Here is a 22,077-nt window from a genome sequence, read left to right as displayed (position 1 = left end):
CTTATGTCAGAAATACCCTCTGCTGGGTGGGTGTGCGCGGCTCGGTGGTGGTCAGCCTGGGGCTGCCTGTTACCCGTGCTGACGGCCGCCGTTGAGTCCTGCGAGGTCCGCCTGATGGTGCAGAGCAGGGAGGGGACAGGGGAAGGTACGGGGCAGGGGGCAGGTCGCTCTCAGGAGCCTGGAAGCCTGGGGCCCTGGCCGGCCTTCCTCTTCACAGCAAGGAGCCCGCCGGGGCAGACCTTCATCTGTGGGCTTTGATGTAAATGGCTGAAGACAAAATTTAAGTTTTACTCCTCCACGCTGTGGAATGAAGCTCCCTTTACTATCTTATGGTTTTCTATTTCTGAATTTTAAAAATGATTTTGAGTGTGTCTGGGGGACCCAAATGTAACTCCCCAGGCACCCCCCCAAAACTTGAGATGTGTCTCAGTAATTGCAGCCCTCCAGGGTCCCCCAGCTCACTAAGAAATGGGGTCAATTTCTGGAGGTCAGAAGTGAATAGCAATAATCCTGTCACCCAAAGCCCAGAGGGGAAGGGGGCATGGCCCGCGGAGCCCCCAGGCCCACACCCCCAGCCATGCGGTGGGCAGAGCTTGGCTCACCCTTCCACAGAGCCCCCAGCCGGCCCTGGGGAGGAGACCCTGGGGATCTGGTCACACCTGGGATGGAAGGGGAGAGAAGTGGATTCCGGTCATGCATGCAGAGTCCAACCTTACAGTTTTATCCTTTTCAAATAGAATACCTAAACTGGATATAATATTTGTATATATGAAATCTATATTTGTTTAATTTGAGCCATTCAATCTAAACCCATGTACAGGTGTACAATGAGAGATTTAAATGCTTCGTTATTTTTCCCAACCAAGTGTAAAGTAATCCTCCTCCGACAGTGGGACTTGCTGATTTCTGATGTTCCCAGCTTTGCTCGTTTCCTGGCAGGGCAGCTCAGTACCCAATTTGTAATGGAGCCCGGGGGATGACAATTACCTTTCAATACGTGTACAAATAGTTGTCAAAAGTAATGTTATTAAAATAGATTTATTATCCCTGAGCGTGGCCTATCTTCCTGTCTTAACAACAAGCTTGAGGGGACGCGGGAGGCGATGCCAGGGACCCCGAGGTCATGGTGAGTCCAGTCCTTGGTCTCTGTCTCAGCACCTATGTCTCTTTAAAGCTGCCCCTCTCTCCTCCCCGGTGGTAAGAACACGTGAATACTAGCGGTGTCTGTGAGAATCCACCCCCTTCTCAGACACTGACCTCAGTGCTGTCCAGCCCTAGGGGGACGCCCGGCCGCTGAACCCACGCGGTGTTGCTCCACACTCCAGTCTGTTTATGCGGCAGGAACGGCAGCCCATCTCTGCGTTCCTGGAACCACTGCACGCCCACCCATCGCGGTCCACAGCTGACAGTCCACAAGACTTGACTTTGGCTAAGACACCAGGCTGCAGAGGGGTGCTGGCTCCCCAGGGATGGACTCCGAAGGTCACTGCCAGGATCAAGTTGCTTCCAGGCACCCTGGGTGCCCGCAGTGCAGAGCTGTGCCCGAAGACCCTGCTTGGCCGCAGCACAGGGACAGAGCGCTCAGGGTCCAGACGCCACCTTCACCATGTCCCATCCTTGGAGATGCCGTTCCTGAGGCTGCGTCCCCAACCCAGCGCTCGTGCTGGAGACCGAAGGAAGCCGCGGCCTCCCGCCACACTCCCCAGCCCGTCTACTGGGCCCTGGCCTTCTTGTTCTGCGGGCTCAGGGGCTGCTCCGCGGGGGCGCGTTTCTGCGGTGGCTCCATGTCCTCCCCGGCGAGCAGGGCCGCCCGCACCTGCCGCAGCTCCCGGCGCTCCCGGCGCCCCTCCATCTCCTCCAGGTCCCCGGCGAACAGGGCCTTCAGTGGCGCCGTCAGCCTGGGCACCGTCGGGAGGTCCCCCAGGCTGACCTACGAGGCAAGACAAGGCCGTCATGGCTCGCAGGCACTGGCCACCCTCACAGGCAGACTTGGCTGGAAGACTGGCCTGGCCATGGGGAGAGGAAGCCAGGCTCCAGAGGCCCAGCTTTACTGCTCAGAGAACGCCGTCCCTGGGCCCTCATGGAGGGTGGCTCATGTGTCATAGCTGGGCCTCCACGGGGCTTTTGGGGGCCTGTGCCCCAAGGCTCTGTGCCAGCTGTGGTGGGCAGCAGGCCGAGCCCGGCCATCCTGTGGATGGAGGCACCTCTCTCCGCCCCGCCCAAGGGGTCCCCTCACCTTCATATGGTCGAAGGCGATGCCCACTTTCTCGTTGAAGTCAGGGCTGAAGAGCGGGATCTTGGCATAGCGCTGGCTGAAGTGGGTCAGCATGATGAAGGCTGCGCTCATCCGCATGCCCACGCCGATGGCCTGGGAGGTGGTGCTGCACACATGGGTCAACGGGAGGCTGCAGGAGCAGGCCGCGCAGGCCCCGGCCCAGGCAGGCACCTGGGGGCCACAGGCTTCCTGCCGCCGACACAGCCACCCCAGGGCCCGTCTTCCCACCTCCCCCAGTGCAACCCAGGCTCTGCATTGTGGGACTGCCCACCAGTGAGGGCCTCAGGGGGACAGGGGCCCCCCACTTGGGGCGACACACTCCTCCCTTAGATCGCACCATGACCCTGCCCCAGGCCCGCTTCCCTGGCTTCAGCATATTTTCAGTTCTTTCCTGAGCCACACCTCCTCCAGAGCCTTGCCTTAGAGGTGCCACAGAAATAAAAGTGGAGGCTGGGGAGCCAGCCACTCGGGGTCAGGAGCCCCCACGGCCCTTGGTGGGAAGCAGGCTGGCCCAGCATCAGCTGGGGAGCCAGACGGACTGGGTGCTCTGTACCTGTGTGTCTTCTCCACAGCTTCCTCTTCCAGACCGTCTTCCAAGGTGGCCTCGTGGATCAGGAGGGTGGCGTCCTTCCCTGAGCAGCAGCACAGGTGCCAAGAATAAGCCCTCTGCCTGGGGGCCACAGGGGTCTGGGGGCCGCACAGAACACGCCCCTACTCACCCATCTGGACCAGAGCTTCACAGGGCATGGTGTCCCCCGAGTAGACCACCTTCCAGCCGGACATGTGGACCAGCGCACAGCCGAAGGCATGCTTGCAGTGCCGGACCAGGCAGGTCTGGAACTGGAGGAGGGGTGGTGCGCTCACAGCCAGCCACACGCTTCCGTGGCCCCCACCTGCCACCCGCGCCCAGGCCTCCCCCTACCTCCTCCAGGCCACAGGTTTCCAGCAGCAAATTTATCAACCTCTCCACCTCGGGGCTGGAGACCTCAGCTCCCTTCTGAAGGCATTTGGCAGGAATAACACTGTGAGAAGATAAAACATTTAAGAAAAAGAACGTTTAATTTGATGTTCAAGCCGCTGACTAGAGAGCCCCACTATTACAAAGGAACAATGCAGCGCTGTCACTGAGCAAGCAGGGTGCTAGGCCTGGAAACCGTTTCACGGAGAAGTGCTGGCAGAGATCTAGACTTGCGGATGGAAGTGAAGGAGGCCGGGAGAAACCGAAAGCAAAGGGCCTTTATGAGTGGGAACCAGCCGAGGGTTTCCGCCCTCCCCGGCTCTGCCGCCCGGCCCGAGCCCACCTGACGTGGTGCAGCAGCGGCTGGCACTGGTTATGGTACTGCTGGAGCCAGGTCCGGAGCTGGGTGGGGGCGACCACGAGCAGGGGGTGGCAGGGTCTGCTCAGCGATGCCTGCAGTGGGGAGACAGCAGATGTTTCAGCGGAAACGGCGTGGAGTGGGAGGAGGCGTGTGTGTCATCACAGAAACACAAGAGAGCGGTACAGTCCAGTGGACTCACCAGAGCACGCTCTCTCTGTAGCAGGATGTTCAACAAGCCCTGGGAGGAGGAGGGGACACAATCAGCCTCGTGCAGACCCGACCTCCCTCCTGAGTTGGGGCCCTGGGACCCCAGCTTGCAGTCCCTGGTCGCCGTCAGCCACCTCCCTCCGATGCCCACCACCCGGCTGCCGCCCGCCTCTGGCTGAAGGTGGCCCCAAGCAGCCACCTGGCCAGGGGAGGCCCTGTGGCCTCAAGATTAGGCCACCGGGTTTTCCTAAGACACCACGCCGGGTGGGAGGCATGGGGCCCGAGGAGGGAGCCCACTCACCGTGTGGTGGTCGGCGTGCAGGTGGGACACGAACACAGCGGCCAGGGAGCCCAGGACCCGGTCCACGCCATCCCCATAGTGGCGGCACAGCTGCCCGAAGGTGCCCTCCCCGCAGTCCAGCAGCAGGGACGTGTCGGGGCTGTGGGGGACGGGCGGGGGGAATCACTCAGGGAGGACGGCAGGGCGATACCTCAGCCCCACCCGGGGGGGCTGCCTCAAGGTGAAGGTGACCTCACAGCTGTCCTCCTCCTATCACAGGACATCCCGACGCCCCGGGACATACACGAGTGTCCTCAGAGTCGCACAGATGCTGGGCATCCAAGAGAGGGTCTGTGAGGGAAGCGGAGCCTGGGGGCAGGTGCACCACGATGCTGGTGGGGGCGGTTAGTGACTAGTTCACAGGAGGAGCCGAAAGCCCAGTGAGACTGCGTCTCAGCCAGGTGACCAGGCGATGGCTCACAGCACACCACCTGCTTCATCCCAAGATGACTGGGCATCCAACTGTGCAGACCCCCCACGTCCAAGTCAGCTACTCGGACCACCCGTCACCTTACTGCCCGACCCCTCCCCAGGCACTCCAGCCAAGACTGGCCTCCAGGGATTAAAGGCTGCACCTTCTGATTCACCTGGGAGTGGGGCAGGGTCCCCCCGCAGGCGGCGCCTCCCTTCAAGGGTTCATACCTGATGTTGACGAGCGTGGAGCTCACGTTCCGGATCTTCATTGGGATCGCAGACCCTGTCCCCAGGAAGACCACTTCTGGGTACTGGCTGCTGGTCGCTATGGAAAAACATGTCGTGAGCCAGCCCTGAGGTTAAGTCCAGATCCCCTGGAGGGGGTGATGTTCAGACCAGAAGGGGCGGAAAGCAGAGCAATTCCACAGGCCCAAGTCTCTTGGTGGTGAAAGTTGCTCAGTCCATGGAACTCTCCAGGCCAGAATACTGGAGTGGGTAGCCTTTCCCTTCTCCAGGGGATCTCCCCAACCCAGTAATCAAACCCAGGCCCAGGTCTCCCGCATTGCAGGTGGATTCTTTACCAGCGGAGCCACAAGGGAAGCCCAAGAATACTGGAGTGAGTAGCCTACCCCTTCTCCACCGGGTCTTCCTGACCCAGGAATCGAACCAGGGTCTCCAGCATTGCAGGCAGGTTCTTTACCAACTGAGCTTTCAGGGAAGCCCCCAAGTCTCCTACTAGATGATATAACAGGGGGCCCCTTTCCGTGCTGTGAATCAGCTCAGACCTCCGGGCTGAGCCCACCTGGCCCAGGTCCTGCCCTGCTGGGAGGGGCTCAGGGGGGTTCACTCTCTGGGAGGAAGAGGCACAGCCTCCTGGATTCTGAAGCATGGGGCCCCACAAGCCTTGCCCAGCCAGACAGGCCCCATGCGCACGCGCGCGAGCAACAATACAAATGGGGCTTTAACGTGCGAACCTGAAACCTACCCCGGCAAGCGCAGCCAGGGAGGCATAGTCCTGAAACTCCAGCCTGGTGCTGACTGGCTTGAACCTGACCCCCACTTCTGGTCCAGCCTCCTTTCTCCACTTCAGTTGTGAGCTGAGAACACCACCACTGGGAAAACCAACTACTGCAGAGAGGCCACGGAGTTCCCCAAACTGTCTTCCCATTGGGGCAGGGGAAGCCCGACACGGTGAGTGACGGGGCCAGAGTCCTCCCGTGGACCCTTAAAGCAAAGCTGGGACCAGACCCCAGGTTCTGCCCAGAGCCTCACCCGAGGTCCCAGACCCTCATGCTCGGCTTGCGTGGGCCTCATCACCTAACCTCCGACCTGACTGGTCTGGGTGGGGGCAGGCACTGGTAGTAAACAGACCAGAAGGCCCTGGGGTTAGACAGTGTCAGGCTGACCCTGCGCTCTGTGCTGCACGAATGCCCTCAGGAGGGCAAGCCCGGGAGGGGCTGGTCCCTGGTCTGCCTCACCCTCTGGGCCGTCCTGGGCCGTCTTCCTATACTCCTGCACGCTCTCCTGGAAGTTGGGGAGCTCCAGGGCCTCGGCGATGAACTCCTCGGGGTCGCAGGTCAGGACGGCATCCCTGCAAGAAGGTGGTAGAATCAGGGGACAGAAGGGCACCGTGGCCGTGAATGAGACCCGACGTCAGCACCAACCCTGGGGACTGTCTGCAGGTGCTTCCACCTCTCAGTCACGCCGTGGCAGACCCTCCCCAGCCCAGCAGGTCTCACACCTCTGGTCCTCAGAACCTCGCAGCTCAAAGCGGGCCGGGCTGGCCCTGGCAGCACTGATACGTGGGCAGGGGCCTCCCTGACCTCTACTCACTAGACCCGTCGTGCCGGGCATCCCCCTGCGGGAGGGGAGGAGGGCTCTTAAAGGGCCCCAACTATTCAACACAATGGTGCCCAGGGTCCAGCCACCTTTCCAAATGTGGTCCCCTTGGACCACACTGGTGTGCACAGGACACTTCAAATTTTTAAACAATGAAGACAGAGGGCAGTAAGCACCTCTCACGTGACTGGCTGCAGGGTAAGCTGGGTTCACTAGGTGCTTCAGGTAGGGCCGGCCTCTGACCCAGTACCCCTCCCCCACCCCCACTTAAGAATCTTCCAAGGAAACCCTGTTCCACCCAAGCATTTTTATGGAAGGCACTTGTTTCATTAACGTAGCAGGAGGACTGCAGGGCCTCCAATGAACAAGCACCCCCACCTGGAAACCTGGCGACAACCTTGTTCTGAAGAAAAGCCCGACAGTGTATCAGGCCCTAAACCCACAGTATAAACATACCTCTTAACATGCCCCCACACCCTGGGTCAGAAATCACAAACTGGTAACAGGCAGTCTTTCAGGGTGACCGGATGGCGGGTGACTGACTTTCCTGCTCGGAGGCAGAGGCCACGTGGCTGCAGACCTGAGACACTGACCACTCCCCCCCTGCCCCCGAGACCACACTGACCTCTGCCACTCCCGCCGGGGCCGGAGCTGGTACTTAAGGAGACACTGGCCTCCGACCGTGGGCACACCTTGGGTAGCACTGCCTTCCTGCAGGAGACGGAGCTGTGACCCATGGGGGGACAACAGGGACAGAGGGGAGCCACTACCTGAACGCGGGGGCTGGAGAGTGGAGGTGGGGGGCTGCTACCTGAGGGGGGGGGCCAGCGAGTGGAGGTGGGGGGCTGCTACCTGAGGGGGGGGCCAGCGAGTGGAGGTAGGGGGCTGCTACCTGAGGGGGGGGCCGGCAAGTGGAGGTGGGGGGCTGCTACCAGGGGGGGGCCGGCGAGTGGAGCTGGGGGGCTGCTACCTGAGGGCGGGGGCCGGCGAGTGGAGGTGGGGGGCTGCTACCTGAGGGCGGGGGCCGGCGAGTGGAGGTGGGGGGCTGCTACCTGAGGGCGGGGGCCGGCGAGTGGAGGTGGGGGGCTGCTACCTGAGGGCGGGGGCCGGCGAGTGGAGGTGGGGGGCTGCTACCTGAGGGCGGGGGCCGGCGAGTGGAGGTGGGGGGCTGCTACCTGAGGGTGGGGGCCGGCGAGTGGAGGTGGGGGGCTGCTACCTGAGGGCGGGGGCCGGCGAGTGGAGGTGGGGGGCTGCTACCTGAGGGGGGGGGCCAGCGAGTGGAGGTGGGGGGCTGCTACCTGAGGGGGGGCCAGCGAGTGGAGGTAGGGGGCTGCTACCTGAAGGGGGGGGCCGGCAAGTGGAGGTGGGGGGCTGCTACCGGGGGGGGGGCCGGCGAGTGGAGCTGGGGGGCTGCTACCTGAGGGCGGGGGCCGGCGAGTGGAGGTGGGGGGCTGCTACCTGAGGGCGGGGGCCGGCGAGTGGAGGTGGGGGGCTGCTACCTGAGGGCGGGGGCCGGCGAGTGGAGGTGGGGGGCTGCTACCTGAGGGCGGGGGCTGGCGAGCGGGGGGAAGATGCCGGGGTGGATGAGGCCAAGCTGGGTCTGGATCTTGTGGCTGCGCAGGTTGTGGACCGACTCGCAGTTCTCGTTCAGAACCAGGTGTTCAGTGTCGGGCCCAAACCTAAGACGGGTGGACACACGGTCGTCATGGTGTCTTTCTGGGGGCACTCCAGCCCATGGGGTGGTCATCTACTGGGAGCGCTCAAGAGGGTGAGTGACCTGTCCAGAGGTCACCCCGAGTGGCCAGACACAGCCCAGCTCCTCATCAGAGCCCAGTTCAAAGCCTTTGGGAAACCAGGAACAGTTCCAGGGCTGGGGACTCGGGAACACGAGGGAGCACGGGGATGAGGGGAGGAAAGGAAGATGGTGATGGACACCAACACTCAGACCCCGAGGGGCAGAGGACCAGGGGCGCCAAAAAGAGAGGAGTCACCACACGCCCCAGTCCAACCCCAGCCAAGTCCCTCCACCCGGCCCTCAGGCGGGCGGTGGGGAAGAGCAGGAAGGTGCCCAACGTGGATAGAGCTTCTAAAGCAAGGCTGCTACTTTATCCTCCACCTGTCTTATTTAGGAAACACACACGTGATCATCAACACAGGCAGGGTTTGTTCCGAGGTGAGGGTGTGGAGGGTGCAGGCAGAAAGCCAGTCCCAGGCCAGCAGACGTGTGCCCGCAGCGCCCCCTCGCGGGGACTGTCTTCACAGCACAGACACCCCCAGCCTCCAGGGAGGGCAGGAACCCGGGGGCCCTCATACCTCTCCATCCACTGCTGGTATCTGCTGTCCAGGAGCACGTGCTCCGGGGCCATGTGGACCACCAGGGCCACAGGGGCGTCGGCCTTCCCTTGGTAACTGGGAGGAAGCAAGCGGGGGCTCTGCTGGGTCCAGTGAGGCAAAGAGTACAGACCTCGGACTGGGCAGCGGGAGCCTGGCCCCGCTCTCCCAACCAATGTCGGTTCCCACCTCCCGCCAGGAGGGCCCTCCTCACCTCCTGAAGGTGGTGTTCTCACACAGCGGCTGGATGAACCCTTCGTCTGGACATTCTACCACGATGAAGGTGATCCCGGGGTCTGGAGGGGTGCAGATCTCTTCAGGCAGAATCTGTGAAGTCCCCGGGGTCATCATGTGCTCCCAGGGCAGGCCCCCGAGTCCCCAGTGTTAGCCCCCTCAGGGAGCGCCCACACCGCCGGCCCTTTCTCCACGGACACCAGCCGGGGCCGGCCAGCCGGAGAGGGCGTTTCACACTCGGCTCTTGGCAGAATCTCGTCCTTACATCCTCCCACCTTGGTGAGGATGTCACTCCTTGGGGCCACACGCCTGAAGTCCACCCTGAGGGGATCTCCCCTGAACCCAGGGACAGGGACAGCCCTCATCCTATCAGGAAGACCCCCAAATCCTAAAGGGAAACCCCCAGAAACGCCCCCATGCAGCCAGCACTGATGTGCAGGGCAAGCCTAGACAAGCTCAGCTCAGTGATGAAACCCAAGCTGCTCACTCCCCTGCAAGTGGGGCCCAAACCAGACAGCGACTGTCCAGCATCCGGGCCCGGCTTGTGGCTGCCAGGACTGCACCCACCTCTCTCCCTTCGTAGGTGATGCTCTTCCCGTCCTTGACGGCAGCGATGATGGGGGCGATGGCAGCTGTTCCGCTGAAATGACAGGCGAGGCCTCGGTTTGGGCGGGGCCCCGGGGGCGCCCTGTGCCCAGCAAGGCCCCCCCAGATGCCCCGCCACTCACACTGGGAGACCCAGCTCCTTTGCTTTGAGCACCAAGAAGTTTCCCTTCTTCACGTGGAGCTGTGAGGAAGAGGATAGCATGTGAGGCCAGAGGCTGACGGAGAAGCTCGGTTTCCACCAGCAGTTTCACAACTGGTTTAGCACTGGAAACCGAATGCTTTAAAACTGAGCTGCTTACTTCCCCAACCTTGTTACCTCCTTGTCCATCTAATAAAATGCTCTCTATTCCCATCCCAAGTAAGAAGCGTCCTCCAAGCATCTGGAGGAGAGACGCTCGCTTTGTTATCCTGCGCTGGTCAAGTGACGGCCAACGGAGCGTCACCAGAACAGAGTCCAGCAGAAACAGTCACGGATCCACCATGTCACACGGCACTCCAGGGACAGGGAAACTGTGGGTGGTTTCTCTCGTTGACTTTTCACATATGTGGCAAAACTGTGCTGCTGCTTTTATACCAGAGAGAAGTTACAATAAAAAATTCCCAGTGTTCTCTTATTATGTTAAAATGGAAAAAAATCCTATCACAAAACCTCATAATCATCATTCTGTACTTAAAAACTTGCACAACTAGAGGGGCCCCTGCTCACAACTAGAAGGGCCTCTGCTTGCAACCAGGAGCTCCTGCTCACAACTAGAGAAAGCCCATGCAGCAGTGAAGACCCAGCAGCGCCAGAAATAAACAAACAAACGTAATAAGGGCTTCCCTGGTAGCTCAGAGGTTAAAGCGTCTGCCTGCAATGCAGGAGACCCGGGTTTGATCCCTGGGCAAGGAAGATCCCCTAGAGAAGGAAATGGCAACCCACTCCAGTATTCTTGCCTGGAGAATCCCATGGACAGAGGAGCCTGGTGGGCTACAGGCCACTGGGTCACAAAGAGTCAGACACGACTGAGTGACTTCACTTTCACTTTCTTTCAATAATGATTAAAAAAGAAAATCTCTTACCAAAGTGGGTATAGAGAGAACATATCTCCAGATAATAAAAGCTATTAATTGAGCCCAGAACTAAATCCACAAACCTACAGTCAACTGATCTTCAACAAAAGGGGCAAGAATATATTAACACAATAGGGAAAAAGACTTTCTTCAGCCAGTGATGCTGGGAAAGTTGGACAGATCCATTTAAGTCAGCGAAGTTAGAACACTCCCTCACACCATACACAGAAATAAAGTGGCTTAAAGACTTAAATATAAGACATGACACCATAAAACTCCTACAAGAGAACACAGGCAAACGTTCTGACATAAATCATACCAATGTGTTCTTAGGTCAATCTCCCAAAGTAACAGAAGTAAAAATAAACAAATGGGACCTAATCTAACTCACAGCTTTAGCAAAGGAAACCACACACAAAATGAAAAGCCAACCTACACAATGGTAGAAATATTTGCAAATGATGCAACTAAAAGGGGTTAATTTCCAAAATATACAAACAGCTCATAAACTCAACAACAAAAAAAGCAACCTAACGGAACAATGGACAGACCGAAACAGACATTTCTCCAAACGAGATATATATGGATAGCCAATAGCTATGCACGTGAAAAGATGCTCAACATTGCTAATTATTAGGGAAATGCAAATCAAAACTCCAATGAAGTGCCACCTCACACCAGTCAGAATGGTCATCATTAAAAAGTCTACAAAACAATAAATGCTGGAGAGGATGTGGAGAAAAGGGAACTCTCCTACACTGTTGGTGAAAATGTAAGTTGGTGCAACCACTGTGAAAAACAGTATTAAGGTTCCTCAGAAAAGTAAAAACAGAATTATCATACAATCCAGCAATCCCACTCCTGGCTATATATCAGGAGAAAACCATATTTTAAAAAGATATATGCACCCTAATGTGCACTGCAATACTGGTTACAACAGCCAGGACACAGAAGCAACCCAAACATCCACTGATGGAGGAATAGGTAAAAAAAGATGTGGTATATAAATATATGTATGTATACACATAATAGAATATTACTCAACCATAAAAAAATTAAATGCCATTTGCAGCAACATAGATGGGCCTACAGATTATCATATTAAGTGAAGTCAGAAAAAGACAAATATCATATGCTATCACTTATACGTCCAATCTAAAACAGGATACAAATGAACCTATCTAAGAAAAAGACTGGTCACCAAGGGAAGTCCAGGGTGGGGGAGGGTAGGGGAGGATTGGGAGCTTGGGATTAGCAAATGCAAACTATTATATATAGAATGGGTATAAGGTCCTACCGTATAGCACAAGAAAATATCCTGTGATAAACCATAATGGAAAAGAATATTTTTAAAAAGAGTATACATACACATGTGTATACTGAGTCACTTTGCTGTACAGCAGTAGTTAACACTGTAAATCAACTCTATTTCCATTGACTTCAGAAACTTAACTTTTCGCTATTTCTGAAGTTCAAGAGTGAGGCTCACAGTCAACTATGAAGCATGTCTCCAAAGACTGACTCTGGTTGGAAGACAATCTGGACACATACACGAGCACAGGTGGTTTACTGGGAACCAGGGTGTGTTTTCTCTGATCACAGAGAAAGCTGCTACCCTCAGATCACCAGACACGTGCTCACCTTACAGACGAAAGCCACCACCAAGGAGGTGTCCCTGCCACGTGCTTTCCAGCCGACACCTGAGAAGAGACAGTCCGACCGTGACCAGGCGAATGGCAAGGCTTCCAGGTGTCACAGGTCAGTGGTCATCTGACACCTAATCTGGCTTCACACAAATTTAAACGGAAGGAACTTTGGATACAAACACACTTGTTTTTCCCTCAAGCAGAACTTTCTTTTTTTTCTAACTCATGTTGAGATTCGAGTAAACAAAAATGCAAAAACTCAAACCAGAAAAGAGCAAGTGAAGGGTTTTAAAATGTTTTATGTTTTACCTAGAAGTGGAGATGAGAAAAAAATAAGCTGTAATGTGCTTTATCAATAACTCTGTGAGAAATAACATAAAAGTTGAAAGGCCTGCAAAAATGTCAGTCCTCACTCATGCCATCCAAGAAGGACAGTTCACAGGGCTGGGCCCCTCGGTCCTCAGAGCAGAGGCGGGAACTTAGCAAGCGTGCCCATCCCTGGACCACAGCATCCTCAAGCAGCCCAATTCCTCTGGCAGGTCTCATCCTGGAATTCTGATCCCATTTCCCAGTGGGCTGTCATTCTGGAAGAGGAGGCACAAAGCCACTCTCTGACTGCTTTGTCGGCTTGGCTGTTAGGTCCTGCATTCACAAAAATTAACTGGCATCACTGCTGCCTCAATGAGACACCAACAGTTCACCGAGCCTTCTCCATCTGCTGACACCAACAACGTGAGAGCAGTGTTCCTGTGTATGCGGTTTTGCAAACACGACAGGTGCACACGCAAATACTGATTTGCTACACGTGAAATGGGAATTCAAAAAAATCCAAAGACTCAGTAATGAACTGTACAGACTTAATGATCTGTACTGTATAATGAAATAAACAACATAATTTTGTACCAGAAAATGGGAAGCACAAAAACCTCTGTATGAATCATTTGTCAGGCCCTGTTCTCCTCTGGGTAAACTGGACCCGAAGCTTGGGCCCCTACCTGCCGGCTGCAAACTGGCCCTTAAGGCTCCGTGCGGCCACCTTTACAAAGGCCTTCTCAGCTGCCCGCAGGTGTCTTAACGTGACAAGGAAAAAGTGTTCTGCACAGAGAACTTCCTTAGGACAAAAACTTGAATGGAGAGCAGAAGGAAGCAATGGACTAAAACAGACCCCATGTCCACCCCAGCCCCCTCGACAGCACACTGCTGACTGACCACCATTACCGTCCGGGCGCTGCTCCCCATCAGCTGGTTCCGCGTGTGGAGGCGGCTGTGGACTCAGCCGCTCTGGACTCTGTGCGGGCGGCTGCTGACCACTCGTCTGCTCGCCTGGTCAGTAGGGGAGATGAGCAGATGACACAGCCCTCGGGTGAGCTCACAGCCAGTTGCCCACTACACTGGCCTGTCCTCCACTGGCCACCAGCAGTTTCTCCCATCCCCCTGCCTTCCTCAACTAGGACCCACATCCTCCCACTCCAAGAAAATGTGGCTTTCTAAATGTTTGCCTGTCCAGCTCAGCTTGCAGGACCTTAGTTCCCTGACCAGGGATCAAACCTGGGCCCCGGTGGTGAAAGCACGGAGCCCTAACCAACGGACCGCCAGGGGTCTCCACCATGTGGCCTGGTACTCACAGTGGATGGGGATCTGGAACACTGTCATGGTCTCGTCCTTGTATTCTGGTGCTGAGTGGGGCCGCACGGCTGTGGGGAAAAGACCACAGGATAGTGACTGGGGCAGCAAACACAGGCACGAGAATCACCTTCAGATCACCACCCATGAGCAACGGAAGTGCTTTGGATTTTTGCAGAAATCTGCATTAAACCAAGAATTTCTAAGTAAATGAAAATATTTAGGGAGGCAGCAAAAATACATCTTCAGCCGTTAACGTTTAGCACAGCCACGTGAGAAGACGTAAGAGGATCACTGATGATGAACTGCCAAAAGAAAATGAAGCCGATGGTTAAGTGTAAGAGACCCAGGTTGACACTCAGCACTGCCAGGCCAGGGAACCTATGCTCTCAACTCTGAGAGCCAAGACACGTTCTGAAATAAAACACCAGCGTTCTTCTACAGAAGAACCAACGGGAGATGCCCCTGGCCCGGCTGGTACCTCGGTCAGGCCTCTTCCCATCAACTGGCCACGTGCTCCCAGCCCCTCTCTCTGTGAGGGATCCAAGGCCAATCAATGGTGCCACCTACCTACAGGGCCAGGAAGGAGCCTCAGGGCCCCAAGGGAGACCCCATCCTGCACACACCCCATTGCTGGCAGCTTTTGACTCACTCCTGCCTTCCCGCCGTTGTTTAAGGGGATGAGGTAGGGGCAGAGAAAGTGCAATCAGCAATTGGTTCAAAATTCATCTCACATGGATGAAACATTTAAGTTTTAATGTTTACTTTGGTCAGCTTTTATGTATTCTGATTTGAGAGAAGGGGGCATATGAGTAGTTATCAAGGACTTACCCAGGTCTATTCCTTTCAGTGGACCAGAAAATATTTTGATAGCTTCCAGATACTTCTCCTAAGAAAGAAAAACGAGGAGGACGAAACACATGTTCAAGCATCAATACATGAGAGGTGCTGGAAGCAGCAATGTAAAACACACTCCAGAGAGCACTTTCAACTTTATTACTGAGTGTCCACCACAGGTTAGATGCCTGGGCGTCAGCAATGAGAAGACGGGGTACCTGCGCTCACAGAACTTAGAAACCAGGGGAAGAGACAGAAATCATAAAAACGACAACAAGCAGCTGTGGGGCTGAGCGTCCTGCACACAGGAAAACACAGGAGACTGGGAACCAACCAGTCTGCAGAGTCACTGGCCGGGGGCGGGGGGCGGGCCTCCCACGCCAAAGCCCTGGAGCTGAGCCCGGAAGTCTGGGAGGACACAGGAGGGAGAAAATTATCTTGGCCTGAGACAGGTGGGGGCTTTGTGAAGCGCTCAGAGCTGGCCCGGCAGCCTCGCGTATGGCCGGGCATAGATGCAGGGCAGGTGAGGGCCGGGGCCAGCGGGACCTGGGGGCCACGTGACAGTATCTGGACTCTGTTTACAGACACCTGTGAAGGGTTTTAGGACAAGGTGACCCGCCTTCTGTTCCACTTGGGAGGGATCCCTGTGGCCGCGGGGCTGGACAGTCACGGGGGTGGAGGAATGGACGTGGGAAGCGATGGCAGACCGTGGTGGGACAGAGCTAACGAGGAGGACAGAGGGACGGCTGTGAGGCGTTATTCTGGAGACACATGTCACAGGCAGGGCTGGTGTCTGGCTGCCTTTTCCCCTAGGACCTGGGACGTGAAGTGAACCCTTACACCAATAATGTGTTTATAACCTCTCAAGAGTGTTGTAAGCTGGCTTGGAAGGTACAACAGAGATGTCTGAAATTTAATAAATAAGAATAAAAGTTGTTCATGTTGAGGTATGACAGAAAACAACAAAATTCTGTAAAGCAATTATCCTTCAACTAAAAAGTAAATAAATTTTAAACAAAAAAAGAATAAAAGCTGACATCTATCTTGTGTCCACATGGTGTGAAACAAAGTGACCCAGTGCTCCGTGTTACCTTGTTCAATTCGTAACACCTGCGACCCTTTCACAGCGACAGACACTGAGGCTCCAGGAGGAAATGTGACCTGAGCCCAGTCAGAGAGTCAATAAGGCTTGGACTCAAAGTTATCTTTAGCTTGAAACGCAAAGTGTTTCCACTGCTCTGAGATTTCTCTGGAGGGCAGAGGGCTGATGTGCAAAACTGGAAATTCCTGTGGAAGTTAAAATGGAAGGCTCAGCTTTAAGACTCACCAGTTGTGGAGGTCCAGAAAGCACACACTTTGGAACTCCAGTTTCCTTTAAAGTGAGGATCATTCCTAAAAAAAAAAAACAATGAATAAACTCAGATCTCTCATAGCCCTGACTCGCAGTCACCGCCAGGAGGCGCACTCCTTACTTAACTGGCTGCTTTTCCTACTTGCTCTCATTCCAGAGTTAACAGGGAACAGACGCAGAGCAGACTTGGGGCTGGCTAGAGGTTCAAGGGATGCTTACTCAGGACTTGATATTAGAATGAGGCACCTCGGGGGCAAAAACCCACCGAGTCAAAGGACGGCACCAATTCTGCACCCTGGGCGCGTCCTCACCTCATCTGAGTCTCAGTCTTGGGGGATGAGATGGGTCCAGCCTTTACTCCTTCCTACCTGCTCCACAATGTTACAGAATGTGGCAGCAAAACAATCTCGATCTTTCTAATTGATGGGCAGAAACAAGGGGGTAATCAGGATACCGGGCTTTCCTGGTGGCTCAGTGGTAAAGAATCCACCTGCCAATGTTGGAGACTTGGGTTTGATCCCTGGGTGGGGATGGATCCTTTGGGGAAGGAAATGGCAACCCACTCCAGTATTCTTGCCTGGAAAACTCCACAGACAGAGGAGCCTGGTGGGCTATAACAGCCCATGGGGTCATAAAAGTGTCGGACACTTCTTAGCAACTAAACGACAACAAATCTGGATACTGGGTCTCTGTGTGTAGCTGATAGTCCCAGTGGCAGACATAATGAGTTGGCCAAAGAGTCTGTTAAGCAAAGACCCAAACCATCTTCTTGGCCAACCTAATATTTAATGTGATCCGCATTTACTGTGACTACACACTCCAGTTGGTCCCGCACCTCCAGTCCAGCAACTCAATAAATGAGGTGGGTGGTTAACACCTAAAGGCAGCCTCCACATTAACACCTACTCTTCTGAGCCACACTTTTTGATGCTTCCTGCTGTAGCTGATGGGGCAAGCATAAAAAGAATTCCAGCTCCCCTGGACGTCTGGTGATGGGCAAAAAAAAAAGGGGGGGGGGGTGGTGAGGGCGGGGGAGAAGGCAGGTTAAAATCCCAGAGACCTCCCTCCAGCCTCTGACCTGGACAAGAATGGACTCACCGCACAACCCGCCAACATTAGACCAGTGCATTCGGGTCAGGAATATGTTGTCCAAACGGGACACCTTCAGCCTAAGAAAGAGAAAGCGCTGGAGCAGGACACAGTACACTGGCCAGGGACCCTCTCTCCTGCTGACCCCCGTGTCAAAGCCGCACAGTCATCCCCGCCCCGCAGGAAGAGGGCTGGCTCACTTGTGCTCCTGCATGAGTCGCTGGACGCCTTCCCCGCAGTTGAAGAGATACCTAGAAGACGAACATCGCACCAGAGAGTCAGAGTCTGTAAAGCTTCTGCCACCGATCGGATGCTCTGTTGTACACCGTTGAGGGGAGAAAAAAAACCCTGAAAACCCATGTGGTGCTACCGGCCGAGTGTCTGCTGTTAGGACGCTAGGTTTTGAATCCTCCTCGGCAGACGCGAGGAGGGGGCTAGGGTGGGCCGGTGCTGGGGTCCTCTTCCATCACCTCCTCAGCACATCTGCCCACTTCACACACGGACTAAGAGGCCCCAGCCATGGGGCGCACGCGAGAGGGCTCTGCCTAAGGGTCAGGGGCGCCTCCCGGAGCCGCACGGACGGGGCAGTACGGGGTGCGGGCTCTCGCATTCACACTGACAACCCGGTGACCAAGCCTGGTGGAGAGGGGGTGGGCTCGGCCAGGGGACACCCACCCCCCACCGGGCCCCGGCGCGGCGCACGGACCGGTTGAATTCGGAGAAGACGTAGAGGGCGGCGCCCGCATCCCGGCCGCCGGCGGCCACCACCTGCAGGTACACGGTGTTCGGGCCCCCGGGCCCCCATGACGGGCCGCGCTTCTCCCGCGTGCGCAGGTGCCGCAGAGGGTCCTTGGGCGGCCGCGGGCGGCGCGCCTGCCCCTGTGACATGGTGCGCCCGGCCGCGCACCGCAGCCCCAGCAGCGAGCGGAGCGCCCACATGCGCAGCCTCCTCTTCCCGGACCTGAACACAGCCGGCGGCCTTGGTCCGCATGCCCCGTGAGCACCGCCCCTCCACCCGCGTGGGGCCCCAGCTAATCAGCGCACCGCTAGCCGAGCTGCCCGCCTACGCGAGGCCGCACGTCCAATAGGGAGCGACCTCTCAGCACTGCCCTTGTCAATTGGTAGTGGTCATAGAGAGGAAGAATGCTAGAGCGCCCTGAACGGCCCCGCCCCTGGTCTCTTTTTGGTTTCCCCTGGCTGTTCTTTCCGGGAATCCTCCCTCGTCTGGGCGGGGCTTCCGGGGGCGCGGGGCGGGACTTCCAGGGGCACGACTTCCAGGGGCACAGGACTGGAAAGGAGATGCGGCCGGAGGAGCAAGTTCTTGGAGTGGACTTAGGCTCACGCGCTGGACACCGGTTCCTACCTCTTTTTTTTTTTTTAATTTTATTTTATTTAACTTTACAATATTGTATTGGTTTTGCCATATATCAAAATGAATCTGCCACAGGTATACATGTGTTCCCCATCCTGAACCCTCCTCCCTCCCCATACCATCCCTCTGGGTCGTCCCAGTGCACCAGCCCCAAGCATCCAGTATCGTGCATCGAACCTGGACTGGCGACTTGTTTCATATATGATATTATACATATTTCAATGCCATTCTCCCAAATCATCCCACCCTCTCCCTCTCCCCCAGAGTCCAAAGGACTGTTATATACATCAGTGTCTCTTTTGCTGTCTCGTATACAGGGTTATTGTTACCATCTTTCTAAATTCCATATATATGCGTTAGTATACTGTATTGGTGTTTTTCTTTCTGGCTTACTTCACTCTGTATAATAGGCTCCAGTTTCATCCACCTCATTAGAACTGATTCAAATGTATTCTTTTTAATGGCTGAGTAATACTCCATTGTATATATGTACCACAGCTTTCTTATCCATTCATCTGCTGATGGACATCTAGGTTGCTTCCATGTCCTGGCTATTATAAACAAAGCTGTGATGAACATTGGGGTACACTTGTCTCTTCCTACCTCTTCTAAGCTGTTCCCTTAGACGAGTCAACCACTTGTGGTGGTTGTTAGAATTAAGATGTGAGGAGATAAACTATATAGAGCTTTACCATAGGAGTTTTGCTAGCTTTTATGTTGTAATTCGTATGAATACACGTTTCAGATGTGTTTTACTGGGTTTTGGAAAGAAAAGCAAGAATGGGAGTTAAGAGAACATTCTCAGGAATAAGAGAGTCTTTTAATAGTCGAGTGATCTTGACCTCTCTGAGCCCATTTGCTTAACTGTAAAGTGGGGGTAGTCAGTTTTTACTTCGTAAGGTTTTATTTTTTAAATATTTTTGTGTATTTATTTGGCTGTACCAAGTCTCAGCTGTAGCACGCAGGATCTTTAGCTACAGCGTGTGTGATGTAATTCCCTGACCAGGGAATCAAACCTTGGCCCTTTGCATTGGGAGCATACAGTCTTAGCCCCTGGACCATGAGGAAGTCCCATACTTCATAAGGTTTTAGAATTAAATCACCCAATGGTATATTAACAGCTTTGAGTGGCACTGTCGTGGACCAGGCACTCAATGAATGGTGGTAAAAATTGGAAAGGAAATAAAGAGTTTTGACCGACATAAAATATTTTAAAAAGCTGTTGGTGGTTAAAGAAATGTTGCCTAGGGACAGTCATGGGGTAGACAGCCCAATAGAGACCTTTTGAAAAGCTAAACAAGACTTAGCTCCCCTTTCAAGGCCCCTGAGAGATTTCAATTAAACCATTTGGAATACAAGGGACTTCCTTAAATGGGGATGACCCTTTTTTTACCTGGACATTCTAATCAAATATGAAACTGGTTCTGTGGAAGAATACCACACAACTGTGTAAAAACATTTTGTGCTTGAAGAAACCTTTACTGAAAGGAAAACTTCATTTCCGTTATTTTAAACATTTCCAGGGCTTAATCCTGAAACAGTGATGACACTACCATCCCCAAAAGTATTCAAAGTAAACATTTGAGCAAGAAAATCAAAGGCAGCCTATGGAATGGGAGAAAAATATCAATCAGTATGTGCCAATTATCTGATAAGTGGTTAATATCCAACATAGATAAGGAGCTCATACAACTTAATAGCAACAAGTCAAATAAAATTTTGAAATGAATGATAGACCTGAATAGACATTTTCCCAAAGAAGATATACACATGCCCATCAGGTACGTGAACAACTGCTCAACATCACTAACCATTAGGGGAGTGCAAGTCAAAACCTCGGCAAGCTATGACCATACACAGGTCAGACGCGCTATTAACAAAAGACAAGCAATAACAGGTATTGGTCAGGATATGGACAAAAGGGAAGTGTGTGTGCTGTTGGTGGGAATGTAAACTGGTTCAGCCACTATGGAAAACAGTATGGAATTTCCTCAAAAAAAATTAAATATGGAACTACTATGCTGCTTCTGCTGCCAAGTCGCTTCAGTCGTGTCCGACTCTGTGTGACCCCACAGACGGCAGCCCACCAGGCTCCCCCGTCCCTGGGATTCTCCAGGCAAGAACACTGGAGTGGGTTGCCATTTCCTTCTCCAATGCAGGAAAGTGAAAAGTAAAAGTGAAGTCGCTCAGTCGTGTCCAACTCTTCTCGACCCCATGGACTGCAGCCTACCAGGCTCCTCTGCCCATGGGATTTTCCAGGCAAGAGTACTAGAGTGGGGTGCCATTGCCTTCTCCGTGGAACTACTATAAGATTCCGAAATTCCATTTCTGGGTATATATAGGAATGAAATCACTAAGGAAATGAAATCAGTATCTCAGAGATATCTACAACCCTGTGTTAATTATTTACAATAGCCAAGACATGGAAACAACCAAGACAAGGACACAACCTAATAGATGAATGGATAAAATATGGTAAATATATCCAATGCAATACTACTCAGCCATAACAAAGATTTGCAACACCATGGGTGAGACTTGAGGGCATTATACTAAGTGAAATAAGTCAGAGAAAGACAAATACTATATGATCTCACTTACATAGAGACTCTTAAAGGAATTCACAGAAACAGAGAGGAAATTAGTGATTACCAGAAGCTGGGAGCATGGGAAAATAGGTAGAGGTGTTCAAACTGTACAAACTTCTGGTTGCAAGATGAATAAGCTCTGGAGATGTAATGTACAGTACAGTAACTATAGTTAGCAATACTGTATTGTATACTTGAAAGTTACTAAGAAAGTAGATCACACACACACAAAGGTTGCTTTGCACGGTGATGGATATATTAACTAACCTCATGGTGGTAATCATTTTGCAATATGTATTTATATCAAGTCATTACACTGAAAACCTTCAACTTACACGATGTTATATGTCAATCAAGCTCAATAAGGCTGGGAGGAAAACAGAAACAAAACCAAACCACTGGACCACCAGGGAAATCCCTTCATTCATCATTAGATGCTCAGCATTAAGCACAGTCCCTTAGCGAAAAATAACAACTGAGACCTGGAGAGAACCCAGGACATGTTTGCTGAGGGCACGGAGGATCTTCCCAGTATTAGTTTGCTCAGGCTGCCATAACATAACAGCACAGGCCAGGGGGCTTAACAAACAGAAATTAATTTGCTCACAGTTCTGGAGGCTGGAAGTCCAGGCTCACGGTGTCCGCAGAGCAGATTTCTCCTGAAGCCTCACTCGTTGGCTTGCAGGTGGCCACCTCCTCCCTGCTTCCTCCCTGGGCTTCTCTTCTGTATGTATCCCTGGTGGTGCCTTCTGTGTGTCTGAATTTCTTGGCACTCATCTTATCTGACTAGGAGCCACCACCATGGCCTCCTTTTAACTTAATCACATCTTTAAAAGCCCTCTCTTCAGATTCAGTCACATTTTGAGGTCCTGGGAGTTAGGGTCTCAACACATGAATTCAGGGAAGGAACACAATTCAGCCCCTAACAGCTGACTCCAGCTCTCCTCTCCTCC

The 22,077-nt window shown here is 54.0% G+C and overlaps 1 protein-coding gene across 3 annotated transcripts; it reads right to left on the bottom strand.

The window, feature by feature from the left end:
* Nucleotides 1-1,022: 1,022 nt before the first annotated feature.
* Nucleotides 1,023-21,916, bottom strand: ELAC2 (elaC ribonuclease Z 2). 3 transcript variants are annotated; one of them, XM_055576479.1, is made up of 24 exons: nt 21,732-21,916; nt 17,365-17,415; nt 17,174-17,244; nt 16,052-16,116; nt 14,719-14,776; nt 13,890-13,958; nt 13,474-13,587; nt 12,260-12,318; nt 9,688-9,746; nt 9,527-9,599; nt 8,940-9,052; nt 8,708-8,803; nt 7,935-8,073; nt 7,020-7,105; nt 6,034-6,146; nt 4,784-4,880; nt 4,103-4,241; nt 3,794-3,832; nt 3,577-3,686; nt 3,198-3,297; nt 2,995-3,115; nt 2,829-2,907; nt 2,237-2,381; nt 1,023-1,930 (listed from the first exon to the last, which is right to left on the bottom strand). In XM_055576479.1, the coding sequence occupies exons 1-24, from the start codon at nt 21,899-21,901 to the stop codon at nt 1,712-1,714; spliced, it is 2,385 nt and encodes a 794-aa protein (XP_055432454.1). In that variant the 5' UTR covers nt 21,902-21,916; the 3' UTR covers nt 1,023-1,711. The 3 variants fall into 3 exon arrangements, with proteins under 3 accessions (XP_055432454.1, XP_055432452.1, XP_055432453.1); XM_055576477.1 differs by lacking the exon at nt 21,732-21,916 and adding an exon at nt 17,871-18,175; XM_055576478.1 differs by lacking the exon at nt 21,732-21,916 and adding an exon at nt 17,871-18,175 and having other exon boundaries at nt 13,483-13,587.
* Nucleotides 21,917-22,077: the final 161 nt, after the last annotated feature.

The sequence above is a fragment of the Bubalus kerabau genome, chromosome 4 (assembly GCF_029407905.1).
Source record: "Bubalus kerabau isolate K-KA32 ecotype Philippines breed swamp buffalo chromosome 4, PCC_UOA_SB_1v2, whole genome shotgun sequence".
Lineage (NCBI taxonomy): Eukaryota > Metazoa > Chordata > Mammalia > Artiodactyla > Bovidae > Bubalus > Bubalus kerabau.
This window is presented reverse-complemented; position numbering and strand designations above follow the sequence as displayed.